Genomic DNA, 22,246 nt, shown 5'->3' on the forward strand with positions numbered 1-22,246 from the left:
GACACACTTAGGGCTCCCCAAACTGCTACTGACAGTGTGAAGATGTTGGAGGTCTTTCCAGTTCTGGTGGCAGGGGGAGGGAGGTTTACCTGATCTATTTGTGGACTCAGGGCTTGGCTAATTCTAATCTGTTGCTGCAGTTGCTCAATATGTATTATATTCTTATATATTAATTATATATGTCAATAATAATAATTATAATTGAAATAATAATAAGCAGCAACCAGGATGAATTTTTAACTGGGTAAATGCTTCTTGGCCTGAGATGCAGTGGTGAAGTTCTTGAATAGGTTGGGGCTGCTCTTGATTTGAGGGACAGAGAAGAAATTTGGCCAGAAGCTGTCTTAAGCTGTGAGGGGCCCAGGTGTGTGCACTAGTCTAATTGTGCTGAGAGAGTCTTTGTTTGGTTAGTGCTGCCTCTTCTGGGAAGAGCAGATAAGCAGATCTGGGCAATGTCAACAAATACTGACTTGAGAACACAACCTTCTCCAGCCCTGTAACCTGTTTCTCTGCCTGTGTTGCCTATCTCAGCAAATGTCACCACTATGCACTGTTGCCCATGAAGAAATCTTAGATTCAAAATATGGGGGCAAGGGGAGACGTGGTTTACCTCTTCCATGCCTATTTTCCTGCCTCTCCACTAGGAATAACTGGGTCTAAACCAGAACCCAAAGAATCTTCTGCCCCAAATTCCCCCAGGATGGTGAATTCTCCTCTATGTCATAATTCTTGGCAGTCTCCTCCCCCAGTCTCCACACCACATCAATCTTAGTTCTACCTAAACATCAGTTCTTTTCATAAATGGCCACAACCACTGCTCGGGGTCTTGCCATCATTAGCCCTCATCAGGATGAACTGGACAGCCTCTACCTCCTCCATGCCTACAAGCAAAATGATCTGTCTCCAGGGCATGGCACTTCTAGATTTTCCTATTGTTAACTATGCCTGCTAAACTCTTTGTCATGGTATGCAAGGCCCTTTATGACCTGGATCCAATTTATGGCTTTAGATTCCTAGTCAGTAATTTCCTTCCCTTGACAATATTGACCTACGTGCAATTTCTTAAAATATACCCACCAAGGTGTCTCATGACCAAGGATTTTCACTTGCTTTTTCCTCTCCCAAACTCCTTACTTCTTTGCTTCACAAGCTCTTACACTTTCTTCTGGTCCCATGTCAAATGCTACTTCATCTATGGAGCTTTTCTGATAACCCAGGCTGACCTATGCCATCTTTCTTCACCTGTTTTGCCATATGTGTATATGTGACCTCTTGTATAACAATTGTGTTCAATAATTTACTGCCTGTTTATTTTCCCCTGGGCCACCGTTACAGTGAATAACTAGGTCTTTAAACTAGGCACTTGAAAAATAAAGGAAGCTCAAGTGTTGTGTGTATGGGAAAAAGAAATGATAGAATTGTCCCAATCCCTCTCTCAAGCATATCTCCCCATTTCTGGCCACTGCTAAGAAACTTTCCCCCCATTTTGGTCATCCACGTGAGTGTGAAGTCACCAGGATTGATGACAAAAATAGAAGAGGATTGGAAGACAGTGAGCCAGGTGCCAAAATCTTCAATAATGATGGAGTTTGTTGTTGCCGCAAAAAGGGGGGCCAGTGAACATTACATCAGTGTGTGTGAGCCCCAGGTAAGCCAGGTCTTTTTACCTCCTAACTCACCACCCGAAGTATCCCATGATATTTGGCAGAATCCAGAAAGGAGGGCAGAGTTAGTGAGGGCCAGTTGGGCCTGGTAGGGCATGCTTATACTCCTAGCTACTCGGGAGGGTGAGACGAGAGGATCGCTTGAGCCCGGGACCATAGCTGCAATGAGCCGTGATCATACCACTGCACTCCAGCCTGGGTGACAGAACAAGATACTATTTCTTAAAAAAAAAATTTTAAGTTAGTGAGGCATAGGCCCCATCCCCTGCTTTTGTATTTTTATATAACTTGCTCAAAAGTACTCTCCTAGTCATATTTATTGTTCCCATAGACATTATTGCAATGGGTATAACATTATTTAATATGAGTCTCTAATCACTTATAATCCACTTTTTCAATTAATCTAAGTCACTTTAAATGTGCGACAATTACTAAAATTACTACTCCCAGTATTAGTACTACCACTACTACTATTAATAGGATTTTACAAATAACAGTTTTTGTGTTATCAGAGAAATATGAGGGTATTGCTAAATTTGAATTGGATGAATTACCTTTTGGTGTAATTGGTTCTAATATTAGTGATGCACATTTTCAAGAATTCAGGTATCATTAAACACTCAGTGAAATCACTTAGATTTTTACATTGTATTGATACATGGTTTATATTTATTCCAAATAAGTATTTGATCATGTCCATTTCAATGAATTCTGGGATGAAATGCCTATGAGCACATCTCCCTTAAAAGCAAAGGTGAAAATTATGTTCACTGTTATTTTATATAAGTAGTAGAAGCAGAAAATTGTGACTTATAATTCTTCATTGCCCTCTAAAAAGATTAAGTCCTGATGCTGGAGGATCTTTTCTTCTGAGTGCAAATAAAATAAAAGCCTCAGAATGGTGGCCTTTTCCACACTTGAAGTAGTATTAAGTATGGGTAAGTGTCCAATCTGAAGACAGAAGATGAAACAGAGCTCAATTTATCTGCATCAAAAAATTGGGGAGACATTGAAAGCCCTGCTAATATTAGTGGTTGGGTTTTATTTATTTATTAATTATTATTATTATTTTACATAGAATGTAAGAAATTCTCGAATCTAGTTTCAAGTTTAGGGTCAGGAAATGGCAGAGGGCGAACCAGGATGGCAAACATGAAAGTTATATTTAATTTATACAAATCACTCTTGTGTGAATAAAGGAGTGTGTTCACATGAAAAGATCTGTATTCACCAGTCACTAGTTAGGCTGGGGTGGAGGGGATTTAACTGTGATCTAGCTGGAGGTCTGTGGTCTAAAGGAGAACAGAACAGACTCTGTCTCCTTATTTTGGAGATACGTCTAGTGAGAGCCCATAGGGTACCTGGGGCTACTTTCTGCCATGTTATGAATGTATCCGCTCCAAAATTTATGTTGAAACGTAGCCCTCATTGTGGTGGTATTAAGAAATGGGGTCTTTGGGGGAAGTGACAAAGGCAGAGAGAGCCCTCATAAATGGATTAATGCTTTATAGAAGGGCTGGAGAGAACTAGCCTAGGTCCTATTGCCATCTGCCTTCCACCATGTCAAGATGCAGCAAGAGGACCCTCACCATACATCAAACCTATTGGCACCTTGATCTTGGACTTCCCAGACTCCAGAACTGTAAGAAATAAATTTCTATTATTTTTAAGTCACCCAATCTCAGGTGTTTGGTTACAGCAGCATAAATGGACTAAGACACTCCAACAGCTGTGGTCCTTGTTGAAGACCTGGGCTTCCACTGATATTGCCCAGGGGAACAGCAAAGGACATAGTGTCACATAGACCTGACCCCTCTGGGATCAGTCTTATTGGAACCTCTGGAGACATTTGGTAACCTCGGCATTCAGGAGAAAAAAAAAAAAAACCCTTGACATTCTAGTTGAAATGATGTGGTAGACAATTACTGCTGAGAATTCAATTTCCTCCTATTTTTATTTGACATTCCTTTTTCAAGAGATTACAGTTGTTTTGTTTTGTGTAATCTTTGCTCAGTTTCCCCCAATGGTCACATCTTGTGTAACAGAAAACGGGCATTGGAACAATGTTGTGTGTATAGCTCTACATCATCTTATCACATGTAGATCCCACAAGCAAGATACAGAACTGTTCTGTCACCACAAAGGTCTTCCTCCTACTGCCCCTTTGTAGTCATACTCATTCCCCTCCCTCCTATCATTCCTAACCCCTGGTGACCATTAATCTGTTTCCCATCTCTGTAATTTTGTCACTTCAAGAATGTCATGTAAATTGAATCATACAGTTTGTGATCTTTTGCAAATGGCTTTTGTCCCCACCCAACATAATGCCCTTGAGATCCATCCAAGTCGTGTGTATAGTTTGTCCTTTTATTGGTGAATAGTATTCCATAGTATGGATGTATCACAGTATGTTTAACCATTCATCTATTAAAGAACATTTTGGGATGGGATGTTTCCAGGTTTTTTTTTTTTTTTTTTGGAGACAGGGTTTGTCACCCAGGCTGGAGTGCAGGTGTACAGGTGCAGTGATGTGATCATAGCTTACTGCAGCCTTGAACTCCCGGGCTCAAGCAATCCTCCCACTTCAGTCTCCCTAGTAGCTGAGACTACAGGCCCATGTCACCACACCTGGCTACTTTTGTTTTCAGTTTTTGATATTGATATGTTAGGGCTTAAGTCTGACATTTTATTTGTTTATTTGTGTTTGATGTCTTTGTTTTTTGTTTCTCTATTCTTTTTCCTGCCTTCCTGAGAGTTACTTGAACTTTTCTTTTTTATAATTGAATTTCTATTTACCTATAGTGTTTTTAAAGTGTAACTCTTTGTATCATTTTTATTATTGGTTGCTCTAAGTATTACATGATATATACAGACCTTTTCACATTCTACTGGTGTTGACATTTTACCACTTTGGGTGAAGTGTAGAACCTTACCTCTCTTTACTCTACTGCCTTTATAATTTAATTGTCTTAAATAGTTCCTTTGCATACATTGAGAACCACATCAGATAGTTTTATAATTTTTGTTTTAACTATCAAACATAATTTAGAAAATTCAAGAGGAAAAGGACAAATCTATTGTATTTACCTATTTTTTGTTTTGTTTTGTTTTTTTGTTTTGAGACAGGGTCTCACTCTGTTGACCAGACTGGAGTGCAGTGGAGTGATCTCAGCTCACTGCAAACTCTGCCTCCCAGGCTCAAGTGATTTTCCTGCCTTAGCCTCCCAAGTAGCTGGGGTTACAGGCACACACCACCATGCCTGGCTAATTTTTGTATTTTTAGTAGAGATGGGGTTTCACCATGTTGGCCAGGCTGGTGGCTGGTCTTGAACTCCTGACCTCAGGTGATCTGCCTGTCTCGGCCTCTCAAAGTGCTGGGATTACAGGTGTGAGCCACTGCTCCCAGCTCAGCCATTCTTTTGAGGCAGGTTTGCTGGTGGCAAATTCTCTGTTTTCTTCATCTGCGAATGTCTCGATTTCCCCTTCATTCCTGAAGGATATTTTTGCTAGATATGGAATTCTGGATTGACAGTTCTTTCCTTCAGCACATGAAAAATGTTGTGCCACTTACTTCTTGCTTCCATGGGTTTTTGGTGAGAAATTCTCTGTGATCTAAACTGCTTTTCCCCTATAGACAAGGTGGTGTTTCTCTCTTACTGCCTTCAAGATTTTGTTTTCAAAAGTTAGATTATGATGTTTCCTGGTATGGATTTCTTTGTGTTTATCCTATTTGAGGCTTACTCAACTTCTTGAATCTGTAAGTTTATGTCTTGGGAAATTTTCAGCCATTATTTCTTTGAGTACTTTTTCAGCCTCATCTTTTTCTCTCCTCTCTCTTTTTCTTTTAACTTCCATGACACACATGTTTGATCTTTTATTGTAGTCCCACATGTTCCCCAGGTCTGTTTATTATTATTTTTTTCTTGACTGTTTTCTTTCTGTAATTCACACTGGGTAATTTCTATTTTTCTATCTCTTCAAGTTCACTGATTCTTTCCTCTGTCCATTTTATTCTGCTATTGAATCCATCTATTATGTTTTACAATTTGTTATCATGTTTTTCAGTTTTAAAATATCTGGTTGGGTGCAGTGGCTCACTCCTATAATCCCAGCACTTTGGGAGGCCGAGGTGGGCGGATCACTTGAGGTCAGGAGTTCGAGACCAGCCTGGCCATCTCTACCAAAAATACAAAAAAAAAAAAAAAAAAAAAAAAAAAAAAAAAAAAAAAAAATTAGCTGGGCCTGGTGGCAGGAGCTTGTAATCCCAGCTACTTGGGAGGCCGAGGCAGGAGTATCGCTTGGACCTGGGAGGTGGAGATTGCAATGAGCTGAGATTACACCACTGTACTCCAGCCTGGGAGAGAAAGTGAGGCTCCATCTCAAACAAACAACGCCCCCCCCCAATAAATCCATTTAGTTCTTTTTATATCTTCTATTTTTTTGCTGAGACTTTATGCTTTTTCATTTGTCTTGATTATGTTTGTAATTTATTGTTGAAGCATCTTTATGAACATCTGTGTCATCTTGTTGGTGTCTCTTGATTGTCTCTTCTCATTTGAGATTTTCCTAGCTCTTGATATAAGTGATTTTTTACTGAAACCTGGATATTTGGAGTGTTATGTTATGAGACTCTGGATCTTCTGTTTTATCAGGCTCCTTCTGACACTGGTCTGACAGGAAAAGGGGAGTGCCACTTCATTATTGCCAGATGGAGTAGAAGTCCAGATTCTCCATTGAGACTCCTTTGATACTGGGAGGAGGGTCTCCCCATTACTCCTTGGCAAGGTGGGAGTTCATGTTCCCCACCATGCTTCTGCTGATAGCGCACAGGCCGAGAGGAGCAGGGATGCCTTGTTATGGTTCCTTATGCTCTCCACTAACACCATGGTGATAATGGTGGGGGGTGTGCTTGTAATTGCTGGCTGGTTGTGAAAGTGCTGATTTTATACTAGGCCTCCTCTGATACCACCCCAGTGGGTAAAAGAGGAGGGACCCCCTCGTTATTTCCAGGTGGCCATGGAAGTCCAGGCTTCCCATGTAGTCTCCACTGACACTGTGTCAGAGGGGGCTTGTTATTGCCTAGAGCTAATTAGTTTTGGCTCCCAACTTGTCCTTCTCTGATGCCTCCCTGATGGGGGATTTGGGCACTTTGTTACAGCCTGCCAAGGGTGGAAGTCCAAGTTTCCCATTTGGCCACTGTTAGCATGGGTGGTACCGCAATTTTTTCTGTGGTGTTTGTTTGGAGTAGAGTGGTGATTATTACCTAAAACTCTTCTGTCATGAAAGGTTGCCCCTTTTCTGTTCCTTTGCCTAGAGAGAGCAGGCTTTTTTTAAGCCTTAAAGCTTTCTCTTTCTTTCTCTCTCTCTTTCTTTCTTTTCTTTCTTTCTTTCTTTCTCTTTCTTTCTTTCTTTCTTTCTTTTTCTTTCTCTTTCTTTCCTTCTCTCTTTCTCTTTCTTTCTCTTTCTTTTTCTCTTTCTTTCCTTCTCTCTTTCTCCTTCCTTCCTTCCTTCCCTCCCTCCCTCCCTCCCTCCCTCCTTTCCTTTCTTTCTTTCTTTCTTTCTTTCTTTCTTTCTTTCTTTCTTTCTTTCTTTCTTTCTTTCTTTCTTTCTTTCCTCTCTCTCTCTCTCTCTCTCTTTCTTTCTTTCTTTCTTTCTTTCTTTCTTTCTTTCTTTCTTTTCTTTCTTTCTTTCTTTCTTTCTTTCTTTCTTTCTTTCTTTCTTTCTTTCCTTTTTTGTCTATGCTCATTGGTGTTTCCAGGTTATCAGCTTCTCCAGCACTCAGCCCAGCATATATGAGGGAAAAATATCCTCAGGGGACTCACTGCTGTGTCATTCCTGTGTCATTCTGAGGTCTATAGCTATCTGCCTTATACTATCTACTTTTCAGAGTCTTCTTATGTTTATGTTTTATACAATGTCCAGGGTCTATAACTGTACTTAGCAGGTAGAATAGGGAAAAGTACACCTACTACATCTTTCTGGAAACAGAAATTCCATTGCTTTGTTTTGAAAAATCATTTTATTATGGAAAGATTTAAATATACACAAAAAGTAGAGAGATAAGTAAAATGAACCCCGTTTACTCAGCTTCAACAATTTTCCACATTTTGCGAATCTTCTTTCATTTATCCTCCCCAGCCTAAGATTTGTGGGAGTCTTTTAAATGCAAATCCTAGATATTATATAATTTCACTCAATGTGAGTATGCATCTCTAACAGAAAAATATTTTTAAATAACTACAATATCATTACCATAATTTTCTAATTAATAATAATTCCTAAATATAATTAAATACCAATTCATATTCAAATCTCCATGATTGTGTCAATAAGTACTTTTAAAGCTGATTTTTTTTTTAAATAGGATCCAAACTGAATGTAGCATTTAATTTTGTTGTTAATCAGATCATTTTTCCTATAAAATATCCCACATTCTGGATTTGGCTGATTATTTCCCAGTGGTGACATCAAACTTATTCTTCTATCTCCTATATTCACCATAAACTGGGAGTTAGAGAGCTAGACATTTGATTAGATTTTGGTTCAATTTTTATTTTTGGCATTATCAATACATCACAGGTGATGCTGCATGCTTCCTATTGTATCATATCAGGAGGCGCATAATATGTAGCTCTTCCACTAAAGATGCTAAAATTGATTGGTGGGTTCATGTGGTATCAACCTGATCCCTCCTTTGCAAAGTTCCAACAATTATTTTACCTAATCTTTTTTACCGTTCATGATCATTGCCCTAGATTAGTGGTTCTCAACTGGAGGAAATTTTGTCCCCCAGAGGACATTTGACAACGTCTGGAGACATTTTTTATTGTCATGACTGGTTGGGGGGGTGGCGGATGGGGGAATGCTATTAGCATTTAGTGGATAGGTGCAAGAGATGCTGCTAAAAATCCTTCAGTGCATAGGACAGTCCCCAGATAATTATCTAGCCACTAACGTCAATAGTGCCAGGGTTAAGCAACCTTGGCCTGGATCTATTATTTCATTAGGGATTGCAAAAGGGGATATACCTAATTCTACAATTTCTCCTGCATTTTTGGGATTGTCACATACAGAAGAATGTCTTTAACTATTTGGTTACCCTGAAATGCAATTCATACTGGAAAGGTGACATAAATTCTTGATTTTTCTCTTTATTTTATTTTTGCAATAATGATTTGTTGCCCTAGTATCACTCAGGGGTGACCAACATCTTTTAATGTCATTATGAACTCATGTATTTTATACATTTGATGCTTCATGAACTGCAGCATCTTTAATTGTCCCAATATAGGCAAGTGAGAACCCCTTCATCATGGTTCCTGTGTTCTTTTGACATAACTCCATTAGTCTTTGATATCTCATTTGCTTTCTAGCAAACCAAGATGTTCCAGATTCATTTTGTATTTTTCCTGTTACAGACCTGGAAACCATCATTTCTCCAAGGAGGATTGGCTCCTTTTGGTAGGAAATGATATTTAGAGACCATTCTGCTATGTCTTTTCAGTGGACAGAACTAGAAAATATGTACTTTTTAGAAAAAGAAAAATAAGTTGTAAGTTTACGTGGATATTTGTATTCTAAAAGTAAGACTAGAGTTTTTTCTTTTTAAATTTTTTAACTGCATGCTTTTACTTACTTTATGTTAAAAATCTTGATTCCTGACAACATTATCATAATTACTTATTTGTTTCCACACATTTAACAGTTTAAAATAATAATACCAATAATACTACTAGCAAAAGACCACTGAACACAGTTCCTTTTTTCTTTGGGGTATATCCCATGGGAGCTGTATAGTCAGAACATTGTTTCTAAGTTACTTGAAATAAACATTTTCTCTGTGTGGTTATACTATCAATTTGCTACACAGTTAGGGTCATTTGATTCAGTTTGCTTTTAGAGATTTTTTTTTTTTCTTTTTAATTGACAGGATTCTAAAGTCAAAGCTGTAAAACAAGGAACTTTGGAAACATCTCATTTTCTTGCCTATTCCCTCCACCCTATTTCCTCCTTCCTCCATAAGTAACCATTTAAGTTAATTTACATTCCATTGTACCATTTATTTCTAAGATGTAAGTAAATGTTTCTGTAAATATTTGTATTTCCCCAACTTTCTTACACAAAAGGTAGCATACTATATACAATGATCTGTACTTGGTTTGTCCACTTAACAATATATTCCAGCTATTAATCCTAATCTCACTATATAGAAATCTGTCTCATTCCATAGTACTTCATTTCATGGCTCCACTACAATTTATTCAACTATTCCCTTAGTGGCGGACATTTATTTTCCTCCAGTCTTTTGTTATTACACATAGTGCTGCAATGAATGACCTTGTGTATATGTCATTTTGTATCTTTGGGTTAGATTCCTAGAAGTGGGATTACTGAGTCAAATAGTGAATACACATGTAATTGTGCTAGACATTGCTGAATTTCCTTCTATTGAGGTTATATAATTTTATTTTGTATTGCTTTTTGTGGTTTTAAAAGGATTAATATTTTGAAAAAGAATTAAAAGTGTGATTAAGATTTTTATCTGCCAATTTGGGTGCAATATACCCTTCCCCACTCTTCAAACTTGAAAAAGGCATTCAGGACAAGCACAAGAAGTCAGATTCCACACTTCGGTGAGTAAAATTGTAGAATGTGTTCTTCGTGGTGCTTCTGTCTAAGTTCAGGCCCAGGGCCAGCTATATCCCACAGGACTAACCTCCAGCGCTGGACACAGATTTGGGGATTCCAGGGTTTTCCTAAAAGGCAGGGGCAAGATAGATAGGCAGTTTGCCAGGTGTTGTGCCAGCATGCAGGAGGCTGATACAGAGCCCATGTAATGCGGATAGGTAGAGAATCAAAAATATAAGTCAAATGGGCATCATTCTGAAAGGGTACAGTCAGAGGTACTGAAGACTGAGGAATGCTAAGAAACAGACTAGCTGGGGCACTATGTGGTGAAAACTGGGGAAATAACTGGTCACGGTATGATGCAGTATAATCTATATCATTGCTGTCATCCCTTACAACCTTGACTTTGCTGTCTCTTTGAGACTTTCCTTTCTTTCAGCCAGAGAAGGGCCTGGGCCATTGGAATTACTACCTGGGGCTAGATATGTGCTTGAAGGAAGGCTTGGGCTACTCCATTCCCTGCCCCTTCCATACTACTAGCCTTGCTTCTTCCCTCTGTAGGGCTGCAATCTCCCGGAAGCCTGTGGTAGATCCTGATGATCCCATTCCTCAGTTCCCTGATTGCTGGTATGGCTATAGGAGCACAGGATGCAAGGCCTAGTCCTGCTGCAATGGTAGCAGGGGTTGCTGAGCTGACTCCCTTGGTAATCACGAATGGGCCAGCAGCATGGCTATTCCTGAGCGGTTGGGCATGGTCCAAATGGATGAAAGAAGCCTACCTGATCAACTCTTAGACCTAGGGGCCCTGGTGCTAAGTGGATTTGCTCTTTCCTTTATCTTTACCCAGGTGAAGACTTGCAGGCCACTAGTGAGACATCAGTGGCCTGGAAAAAGTAGGCATCAGACATCTCAATGTTGAAATTAGGTATATTCTGAATGGGAAGAGGCACAGAAGCAAAAAGTAAGCGTAAGCAAATTGAAGGTACTTAAGGTTTTTGTGCCTCAGTTTCCTCATCTGTATAGTGAGAATAATATTAGTACCTACCCCATCAGGGTGTTATAAGACACTTATAAAACACTGCCTAGCATATCATAAGCAATTAATAAATATTAATTATTATTATGATTTGATTACAATTATTGTATGTAAACCATAAATTATTTCATGTCATTTCCTTGCTTAAAACATTTCAAATGATTTTCATTGCAATTGAGACAATATTCAAATTCTATATAATTGTCTACAAAGCTCCAGGTAATCTGGCCCCTGCCTGCACCTCTATCCTCATCCTCTGCTTATGTCACTCTCCTCATTCTTGGTCACTAAGCTCAAGCCCTTCTGGCCTTATATTCGTGTTGAAATCATCAAGCCCCCCCCCTTTTTTTGGTCTCAGGCCCTTTTCCCTTGCTCTATACTTTCATAATCAGGAAAAAAAAAAACTTTTTCACAAATAAGACACTAAAATTCAGGATCCATAAATAAAAGTTTCAGAAACTTGTTTACATAATAATCTTAAACATCATATGGTAAAAAAAAAAAAGTAAATACAACAGTCAATGATAAATGGGAAAAACATATATGTACACTAGACTCTGACACACAATGGGCTAGTAGTTAAGAGCCCAAACTCTTGGGTGTCTCTCAATCTCCCTGTGCCTCAGTTCCTTCACATGTAAAATGGGGGTGATAACAGCACCTACTTCTTAAAATTGTGGTGAGGGTTAAGTAATTTAATAGAACAGTTTTTGGGATACTTCAAATACCATACAAGTGCTACTTATGATAATGATTAATAAGAAGCCACAAGAAAAATAGGCAAAGGATGTCATTAGGTAGTTTGCAAAAAAGGTAATACAAAATGATCAATAAACATATGAAAATATGGTTGATTTCATGCAAGATGAAAAACATACATTTGTTCATTTTACAAATATTTAAATATGTATTAAGTCCCAAGGAGGCACTGGGAATAGAATAGTAAACATTTTACTCTCATGGAGTTTATATTAATTTTGTGTGTGTGTGTGTGTGTGTGTGTGTGTGTGTGTGTGTAATATATAATATATCTTGTGGTGGTGATTTAACATATCATGTGGTGATTGTGTCTAAGGGAAGAGCTTTCCAAAAAAAAAAAAAAGAAGAAGAAGAAGAAGAAACAATAAGGGCATAGGCCTGGAAGCAGAAGCCAGCTTAGCTTACTCAAGGAACAGCAATAAATCGAGTTTGTTTGAGGCAATGCTAAGTTGATAGAAAGTGAGGTCTAAGAGTCTAGAGCCAGATTCAGTAGAGCCTTAAAGGCCAGGAAAAGAACTTGAAACTCCACCAGGAGTGAAAATAGGAAGCCTGCTATCACCTAGGAATATTGTATTCAGCTACATATAACCAGGATCCAAATAACAAAGACTTAAATAGGATGGCATTTTGAACATTACACTGATCTTAAGACACTATTGCCTGTGAGACACTCCAGTATATTATGTGCCACCAAGAAAGAAAAAAAATGCTGCCAAATATAATCATAAACTGTCATTTAAAGATTTCAGGGATGTTGAAACATGCAGAGATGTACCTCTTAGAGCTGACAAAATATGATATTTTTTTCTCATGTAAGAATAGGTCCAGAGGTGATCAGCTTTTTGGTCTTTCCATCATGATTGGTTGCAAAATGGCTATCAGCTATAGCCTTTAAATCCTCATTTCCAGAAAGGAGAAAGAGAAGGGGGAAAATGCCTTTTAGTCTTTTATGGTAATTTAAGGATCATTTTTTAAAGTCTACCCCAAAAAACTCATTGGAAGTTTTTACTGGCATTGCATTGGGTGTGTAGATCAATTTGGAGAGAACTTCTATATATTACAGTCTAAATTATATTTCATTAAAAAAATACAGTTGGACCTCCCTATCCGTGGGTTCTGAGTCGTGGGATTCAACCAACCACAGATCGAAAATATTCAGGAAAAAAAAAAAAAAAGGATGGTTGCATCTGTACCAAACAGGTACAGACTTTTTTTCTTGTCACTATTCCCTAAACCAGGAGTCTCCAACCCTGGGGCCGCCTGTCAGGAAGGGGGCCGCACAGCAGGAGGTGAGCAGCGGGCAGGCCAGCATTATGGCCTGAGCTCCGCCTCTTTCAGATCAGACGCGGCATTAGATTCTCATAGGAGCACAAACCCTATTGTGAACTGCGCATGCGAGGGATCTAAGTTGCATGCGCCTTATGAGAATCTAATGCCTGGTGATCTGAGGTGCCACAGTTTCACCCTGAAATCATCTCCCTGCCCCTAGAGCCCGCCATCCTTTCCCCACTGCTGGTAAAAAAAAAAAAAAAAGTCTTCCACAAAATGGGTCCCTGGTGGTGCCAAAAAGGTTGGGGATCACTGCCCTAAACAGTAGAGTACAGGAACTATTTACATAGCATCTGCATTGTATCAGGTATGATACAAAAAGTAACCTAGAGATAATTCAAAGTAACCTAGAGATGATTCAAAGTATATGAGGGGCTGTGTATAGGTTATATGCAAATACTACATAATATTTTATATCAGAGACCTGAATCTCTATGGATTTTGGTATCCACAGGGGTCCTGGAACCAATCTCCCACGGATACCGAGGGACAACTGCATGTATAAAACATACTTGTATTTGATAGACAATTTCTTAAAGGCTAAATGTGAAACTGCTAACAAGTAGTTATCTCAGGGGAATAAAAATGGGTGTGATTGGTCGGGGAGGGAAGAGCTTTAACTTTTCATGTTATGCCTTCTATACTTTGTTATTAAAAAACACAAATATTGTATATATTACTTTTATAATAATAAATATAAACCAGCAACTTTTAAAGTGGAAGGTGCATCACCCTGGAATACAAGAGTTTTAAGGGGATCAATTTCTATATCCTCAAATTTCCTGTGTAGTCTTTTAAAATTGACCTGCCAGAGAACACACTTGCAGTGTAGGAATCAAGCTGGTTCTCTTTTTCTATCTCCCCTTTCACAATGGTCTTTTTTGCACTTTACAAAAGAAAAAGCATATCTTTTACCTATCCTGAATCTTAACCTGGGTGCACTGCCCTGTGATGTAAAATCCTTGGGGCACAGGAGAGACAATTCCAAACACTGCTGACGATGGTAAACAAACAACTTGCTCTAACAAATGAATGGGGATCAAATTCTTTTGCAACTCAGATGGTTTCCAATTCTTTGCTTCCAGTAGAATTGAAGAAAAAACCTATGAAGTTATCAGTTGATAAATTATGAGAAATAATTTTGAGGATAAATCAGTGTGTCATTTCCCCCCATATATCTCCAAAGGAATTCAAAGACTTGCATGCATTGCTAAAACAAAATGTCCATTCCTATTCACTTATTCATATAAATGAGGTTTCTGTGTGCTAACATTTAACCAAACAAAAAATAGGAAGACGATGCTGAAGCCTATCTCATTCTAGCAAAAACCAATGTTTATCCATAGATACACCCATTAATATGTTTTTAAAAGCCCTATCTACAATGAACTTTTGTTTATGTTTAATAATTACCTATCAAAATTTGTAATATGTTCACAATGTTTTGATTCATTTTATTCTAATTGTCATAATAATTCAAGCAAGAGCAAATTTTTAAACAACACTTAGAGCCTTATAATCAGAGGAACATTTAAAAAGCATTTAAATTAAAAAATTTATACGCATTTTTGCTGCAGAGAAATACTATAGGATAATAAAAACATTTCAAGTGCAAAAATAGACAATTATTGAGACAAAATTCTGTTGGAAAAACAGAATGGAATTAAGAGCTGAGAAAAGGGAAAACGTACAACTTCCAAGTATCAAAGAAGAGCTCAGTTATAAATTTTTAAAGCAGATGATGGTGGCTCTCAAATCACTAAGGTATTTAGGTTTCACTGGATTCATGTGAAATAGTGACATAACAGTTTTATTTTTGAATATTAACATTTGTCACAAATTACATTATTTGTAGCCAATTGACATTTATGATGCAAATTGTCAGATATCAACCCAAAAATGTGTGAAGGAGCACACGTTTTTCTTAATATTTTTAGAGAGCATTTTATATAAACCAATAGTTTTATATAAACATACAAAAAATATATGAGGAATTGTCACTTACTCTTTTGCCACCTTGTGGTCAGAGTTGGATTTATCACCCAGGTGCATCTACTGCGAAGGAGAGCTGTCTCTCCTAAGGATAGCCCCTACTGCCTGCATTCTGTCAGAACTTTGTGAGGCAGAGATGGTAACATTTGCCAGGATCTGGGTCCAGATCCACATAAGGACAAAGCATCTAAAGATTCTGGTGACACCCTCCACACGTGATTCAAAACAAAAGCATCATGTAATCAGGAAATGAACGTAAGGAAGTACAACAAAGTTCTGATTTTTCCCACGAGGACTACTTAAAAAAAAATCAAATGTCAAACTGTTTGTGGTATTTTTTCTTTTTTGATTTTTTGTTTTTGATGCCTCTTCTCTGCTAGTCACACAGACTTTCCTTAGTGTGCCTTTTGGGGAAGCCATCCCTGATTTCAGTAGCCCTGGGGTAGGTTGGAGTGCTGTGTCCACAGCTCTTAGTACCTCTGGCCCTGGATCAGCGCAGAATAAACATTTGTTGAGTGAATGGTGACACAGCCCTCCATTTTTCAGAACACACTGGCCTGGGCAGAGTCCAGGTGGACCTATGGGCTTCTGCAGGAAGTTGATCACTAAGTCAACAAGTTACCATGGCTAATCTTCAATGGTAGACAGTCCCAGGTACACAGAGATCTTTAGGTCTTTTTGTTGTCTGTCTGGAGGTGGGATGAGAGTATCCTCCATCCCCTCATCCATGACCTCGGTTGTTTTTAGCAGCAGCAGCAGCAGGAACAGCAGCAGCAGCAGCAGAATTCCTTCAGTGAGTGTGCTAGTTGCAGTTCCTCTGGTTGCAGGCCACAAAGGGCAGGCACTTATTGAAAGAATGCTGGGGTGCTTCAAGGAATTGAAGCAAGAGCTGACTCAGGAAGGGCAGGGCCCAGGGTGACCCTCAGTTGTATGGAAATCAGGCATCCTCCTTTCGAGGGCTCCTGATTCCTGAGGACCAACTCCTGCTGCTAATCCTAGGAGGCCTCCCCGTCCCTTCCCTGGAGGAAGGAGCCAGGTGGAGAGCTGATGTCCAGTGCTGAGCAAGGAGAATGTTGCTAGGGTATGTAGAGTCAGGCAGCACAGCTGCACAAGCCAGACAGCTACGGTCAGCCACCACCAGCACTCGGGGACTGGACTCTTCCTAGAACACTCTTTCTCCTCCAACCCATGTCCTGATGCCTGCGCTGGGCTGCACTGTCTGGGACCAGCAGCTACAGCCCGACACCCCTGAGCCATGCCCAAGGTCTGAGCCACTTGCTCTGGGCACACTCCTCGTGGGATTTGGGGTGCTGCTGCCCAGTGCCAGCAGCCCCTTGGCACAGGGGTTCCCAGAGGCCCTTCAGTGCCATGTCCGACCCCCTCTCCCTGCTGGTAGCTCCACAGGCTTCTTGCTACTTCCACCTGCTGCCCACCCCAGGACATTGCCAGGGCTTAAGGGTCTTGGGACTGTGTCCTGTAGTTTAGGCCCCCTCTCAGCTGAAGGGGAGGTGCCAGCTGTAGGGATGGCCTTGTCGTGCCTCATCCCTCCAGCTGGCCTTGGAGAGAAGAGCTGGATTGTGCCCTCGGGCTGTTCAGCATCTGCTGGGCCAGGAGGCCGGCTGTTACGCCATCAACCCACCCGTGGCCTTGGGAGCCCAGGAGGACACGAGCAGCAGGCCCAGACCCTGCAGAGCGCTGATAAGATGGGCCAGGGACACGCCTCTCCAGGCCCAGCGGCCTTAGTAGCCCGGCCCCTCCGGAGCTGGGGTCCAGGCCTCCCCAGAACTGCAGCTGGAGCTTCATCCTTTTCGGGACGGGCAGGACCTGGGGTGGGAGGGGAGACTGGGACGGGGCTAGAGGCAGGCTCTGCCGCCGAAATGATGGCCTGTCACGGCTTCTGCCTGCGCTCCCCAGGACCCCCCTCAGAGGGGACATTTCACAGCCTCAAAACCATTTCTGGACTTGGCACCCGCTCGGCCCCCAGCCCCGCAGTGGCTAGGAGAAGCCTGTACGGACGAGGGGAAGGACGAGGAGAGGGGAGGAGACGATGAAGGGGGTCAGAGCAGCGATTGGAGCCGAGAGCTGGAAGCGCCTTAAAGAGACTGCGCGGTCCCCGCCCCCCTTCCCGCCAGCCTCAATGAATTAGAGCTGTGTTTCCCAAACTTGCCTGATCATAAGCAGCCTCTGGGGCCCTAGTTAGAGATACAGGTTCCGGAGTACCTCCCTTCGAGATTCTGATTCAGTAGGCCTGCGGGTGGAGCCGAGGAATCTGTAATTTTAACACGCTCCCACGTGATTCTCGTGAACAAGCAAGTTTGGGAAATACTGAATTAAAGGAAACGGGGCCTGGCTGCAGAAGCAGCCTCCACTAGGGGGCTTCGGCGGGAGGATTCCCGGGGGCGTCGCCTGCTTCCGCCGCCGCCTCCTTCAGTGAAAGTCCCTTTTGGGTCCAGCTGCCACAGCCACCGCGCTCCCTCAGGCCGGGCGGGGGACACCCCAGGTCTGCGTGGCCCCCGCGCCGCCACGCCCAGTGGCCGCTCGAGCCCTGCGAGCAGGGGGAGGAGCTGCCGCCAGTGGAGGCGGAGGAGGTAGAGGAGGCGGAGACGGCGGAGACCGCGGAGAAGGCGGAGAGGAAGGTGGAGGTGGAGGCGGAGGCGAAGGTGGAGGGGAAGGCGGAGGCGGCGGGGAAGGTGGAGGCGGCGGGGAAGGTGGACGCCACCGAGAAGGTGGAGACGGCGGGGAAGGTGGACGCCGCCGGGAAGGTGGAGACGGCGGAGGGTCCGGGCCGCCGGGCTGAGCTCAAGCTGGAGCCCGAACCCGAGCCGGTCCGGGAGGCGGAGCAGGAGCCGAAGCTGGAGCTGGAGGATGAGAACCCAGCGCGGAGCGGCGGTGGCGGCAGCAGCGACGAGGTTCCTCCCCCCACCCTTCCCTCCGATCCACCGCGGCCCCCCGATCCCTCTCCGCGTCGCAGTCGTGCCCCGCGCCGCCGACCCCGGCCCCGGCCCCAGACCCGGCTCCGTACCCCGCCGCAGCCTAGGCCCCGGCCCCCGCCCCGGCCCCGGCCCCGGCGCGGCCCTGGGGGCGGATGCCTGGATGTGGATTTTGCCGTGGGGCCACCAGGCTGTTCCCACGTGAACAGCTTTAAGGTGGGAGAGAACTGGAGGCAGGAACTGCGGGTTATCTACCAGTGCTTCGTGTGGTGTGGAACCCCAGAGACCAGGAAAAGCAAGGCAAAGTCGTGCATCTGCCATGTGTGTGGCACCCATCTGAACAGACTCCACTCTTGCCTTTCCTGTGTCTTCTTTGGCTGCTTCACGGAGAAGCACATTCACGAGCACGCCGAGACGAAACAACACAACTTAGCCGTAGACCTGTATTACGGAGGTATATACTGCTTTATGTGTAAGGACTATGTATATGACAAAGACATTGAGCAAATTGCCAAAGAAGAGCAAGGAGAAGCTTTGAAATTACAAGCCTCCACCTCAACAGAGGTTTCTCACCAGCAGTGTTCAGTGCCAGGCCTTGGCGAGAAATTCCCAACCTGGGAAACAACCAAACCAGAATTAGAACTGCTGGGGCACAACCCGAGGAGAAGAAGAATCACGTCCAGCTTTACGATCGGTTTAAGAGGACTCATCAATCTTGGCAACACGTGCTTTATGAACTGCATCGTCCAGGCCCTCACCCACACGCCAATACTGAGAGATTTCTTTCTCTCTGACAGGCACCGATGTGAGATGCCGAGTCCCGAGTTGTGTCTGGTCTGTGAGATGTCGTCGCTGTTTCGGGAGTTGTATTCTGGAAACCCGTCTCCTCATGTGCCCTATAAGTTACTGCACCTGGTGTGGATACATGCCCGCCATTTAGCAGGGTACAGGCAACAGGATGCCCACGAGTTCCTCATTGCAGCATTAGATGTCCTGCACAGGCACTGCAAAGGTGATGATGTCGGGAAGGCGGCCAACAATCCCAACCACTGTAACTGCATCATAGACCAAATCTTCACAGGTGGCCTACAGTCTGATGTCACCTGTCAAGCCTGCCATGGCGTCTCCACCACGATAGACCCATGCTGGGACATTAGTTTGGACTTGCCTGGCTCTTGTACCTCCTTCTGGCCCATGAGCCCAGGGAGGGAGAGCAGTGTGAACGGGGAAAGCCACATACCAGGAATCACCACCCTCACGGACTGCTTGCGGAGGTTTACGAGGCCAGAGCACTTAGGAAGCAGTGCCAAAATCAAATGTGGTAGTTGCCAAAGCTACCAGGAATCTACCAAACAGCTCACAATGAATAAATTACCTGTCGTTGCCTGTTTTCATTTCAAACGGTTTGAACATTCAGCCAAACAGAGGCGCAAGATCACTACATACATTTCCTTTCCTCTGGAGCTGGATATGACACCGTTTATGGCCTCAAGTAAAGAGAGCAGAATGAATGGACAATTGCAGCTGCCAACCAATAGTGGAAACAATGAAAATAAGTATTCCTTGTTTGCTGTAGTTAATCACCAAGGAACCTTGGAGAGTGGCCACTATACCAGCTTCATCCGGCACCACAAGGACCAGTGGTTCAAGTGTGATGATGCCGTCATCACTAAGGCCAGTATTAAGGATGTACTGGACAGTGAAGGGTATTTACTGTTCTATCACAAACAGGTGCTGGAACATGAGTCAGAAAAAGTGAAAGAAATGAACACACAAGCCTACTGAAGTGACACACAGACCTACCTGCAATGGAAGATGACGACACCAATACTACAACTGGCATCGAGATCTAAAGGACCTACTTGACCATGGCCCATGGGCCTGACAGAGTAAGAATTGAACAGTACCCAGTGTCCAAAAGGCCCTGATTGGAAGAGAAATAGAAGGGGAGGGAGAAGAGGCTCTAGTCTAAACAGTTGATGAAAGGGAAATTAAATGGTAGAAACACTCTGGGTAAGGAAGGCAGGAGCAGGAAAATGCTGACACTGGTACATATCCTATATTCCTCCAAAAGATTGTGTGGGAAAGTGTGGGGGGGAGGGGGGTGGTGGGGGGGTGTGCCCTTGTAACCGTAAAACATCTTTCTCCATGGGTGTTTCAGCTTCAATTGACCAATCACATAACAGTTATATGTTTGGGGGGAAAAAGAAAAGTTTCTAAAAAATGTAGCCCATTACATATATGGGTATGAAAGCAGAAAAGTGGAGGAGGCAGGGATATCATTGACAAACACCTTTGCCAGTTTCTTTGTATTCGTGATTTTTTGTGCTATTAAATGCAGTATTAAAACAAGAAAAGCCCACCTGGGCTAGTGAAAGGAGAGGAAATAAGGGGGCTTGTATAAGGGGAGCACTCGCTCCAAAAGTAGAGAAGACAAGAAATGCTGTAAGATAAGCAACCAACGCAGACAGGCCTCAGCTAAGAGTATAGTGTGTGTGTTTTAAAAAAAAAAAAAAAAAAAAAAAAAAAAGCTGTGTGATATACTTGAGCAAATCAATGAACCTCTTTGCGATTGTTTTATCATCTGTAAAATGCAGATAATTCCTACCTTAAAGGGTTATTGTTAAAGATTAAATGATATAAAAATGTGTCAAAGTATAAAGTAAAAGGCTTGGAACTTTGTAGGGACTCAGTAAACGTTTGTTGGATCCAAACCTGAAACTTCTTTGGACCAGGCCCCGAATGCATCAGAGGTGGGGGTCAGTCCCGCCTGAGACCCCTGGACAGAAGGGACACACATCATGTCACATGCAGTCACACACACATTCTCCACAACTCCCTCCCCAATGCTGTCTATTTAGAGTACCAAGGCAATGAACTCCACTTTTGTCCCTTGTGTGCAGGGCATCACAGTGGGTGCCACCTGGGATTGGGGGTGGAAAGAACCATAGCTGTCCCATAAGGTCATTATTCTGTCCTTATGGAGGACAGTCGTGTTGCTTTCATGATTCAGATCCCAGTGATGGGACTCTCATGGCCAGTAGGCTGCCAGGCTTGCACATGAGGGAATTTGGTGGTCTTCGTCTTCTAAAAACATTATGGGTTCAGTTGCTATGTTTACTCACAGGCACAGATCAGTAGAAAGACTGTTTTCCAAAGTTCACTGGCCCATCAGCCCAGGGATATTGATAGAATGGCTTGTTGGCCCCTTCCCTGATACTGACAGAGGGCAGAGCAGCCTGCAGAGAGCTGAACTGAAACAGGTGGGATGAACCCAGGGTGGAGTAAGCACTATGAGTCCTTCTCTCATCAGTGTCAGGTAGGAAAGTAATTATTACCTAGAGAATCCTGGAGGGAAATTAAACATGTATCAGATCCATGGGGCTTGGATCCACTGGCTCTGGTAAAAGGCTGGGCTCCCCATTGCTTCCCAAGTCTACTTCATGGTCCACTCATTTGGAAATACATGTTTATTTACGTGGCTGTGGGTGCATCACAACTAGCTCATAGGCATTTTTAGGACAAGAGTTATGTCTCCTCTTGTACCTTGGGATGCATTCTCATTCCCTTGACTCCTGTCACATGGTAAGTAGGTATTCAAAACATTTACTGAATGAATGAATGGATGGATGAGTTAATGAATCAATACACCTTCCTTTCATAACCAAGATTTCATTAACACCTAGGGCTCATAATTTTCAGGAAAAAATGTAAAAAGTTGTTATTTTTGGTGTCTTGTAGGATGGGAGAGATCAAGAGATGGGTGACTTTGGATGGCACTTGGCAACTTCGTGCAGGGTGTCTGACTACCTTTTGGGAAGGGTCTGGTATCCCTACCTGGAAGGACACAGCCATGTCCTCATTCTTCATCTCTGCCAGGGGAAGAGTCCAGGCAGGCCTGTGCCACC

At 42.6% G+C, this 22,246-nt stretch overlaps 1 protein-coding gene across 1 annotated transcript; it reads left to right on the plus strand.

Annotated features, from left to right (window-relative positions):
- Nucleotides 1–17,455: 17,455 nt before the first annotated feature.
- On the plus strand, nt 17,456–21,059 carry USP27X (ubiquitin specific peptidase 27 X-linked). The gene is made up of 2 exons (XM_050775858.1): nt 17,456–17,464; nt 17,781–21,059. The coding sequence occupies exons 1-2, from the start codon at nt 17,456–17,458 to the stop codon at nt 20,121–20,123; spliced, it is 2,352 nt and encodes a 783-aa protein (XP_050631815.1). The 3' UTR covers nt 20,124–21,059.
- Nucleotides 21,060–22,246: the final 1,187 nt, after the last annotated feature.

This window comes from Macaca thibetana, chromosome X, assembly GCF_024542745.1.
Source record: "Macaca thibetana thibetana isolate TM-01 chromosome X, ASM2454274v1, whole genome shotgun sequence".
Lineage (NCBI taxonomy): Eukaryota > Metazoa > Chordata > Mammalia > Primates > Cercopithecidae > Macaca > Macaca thibetana.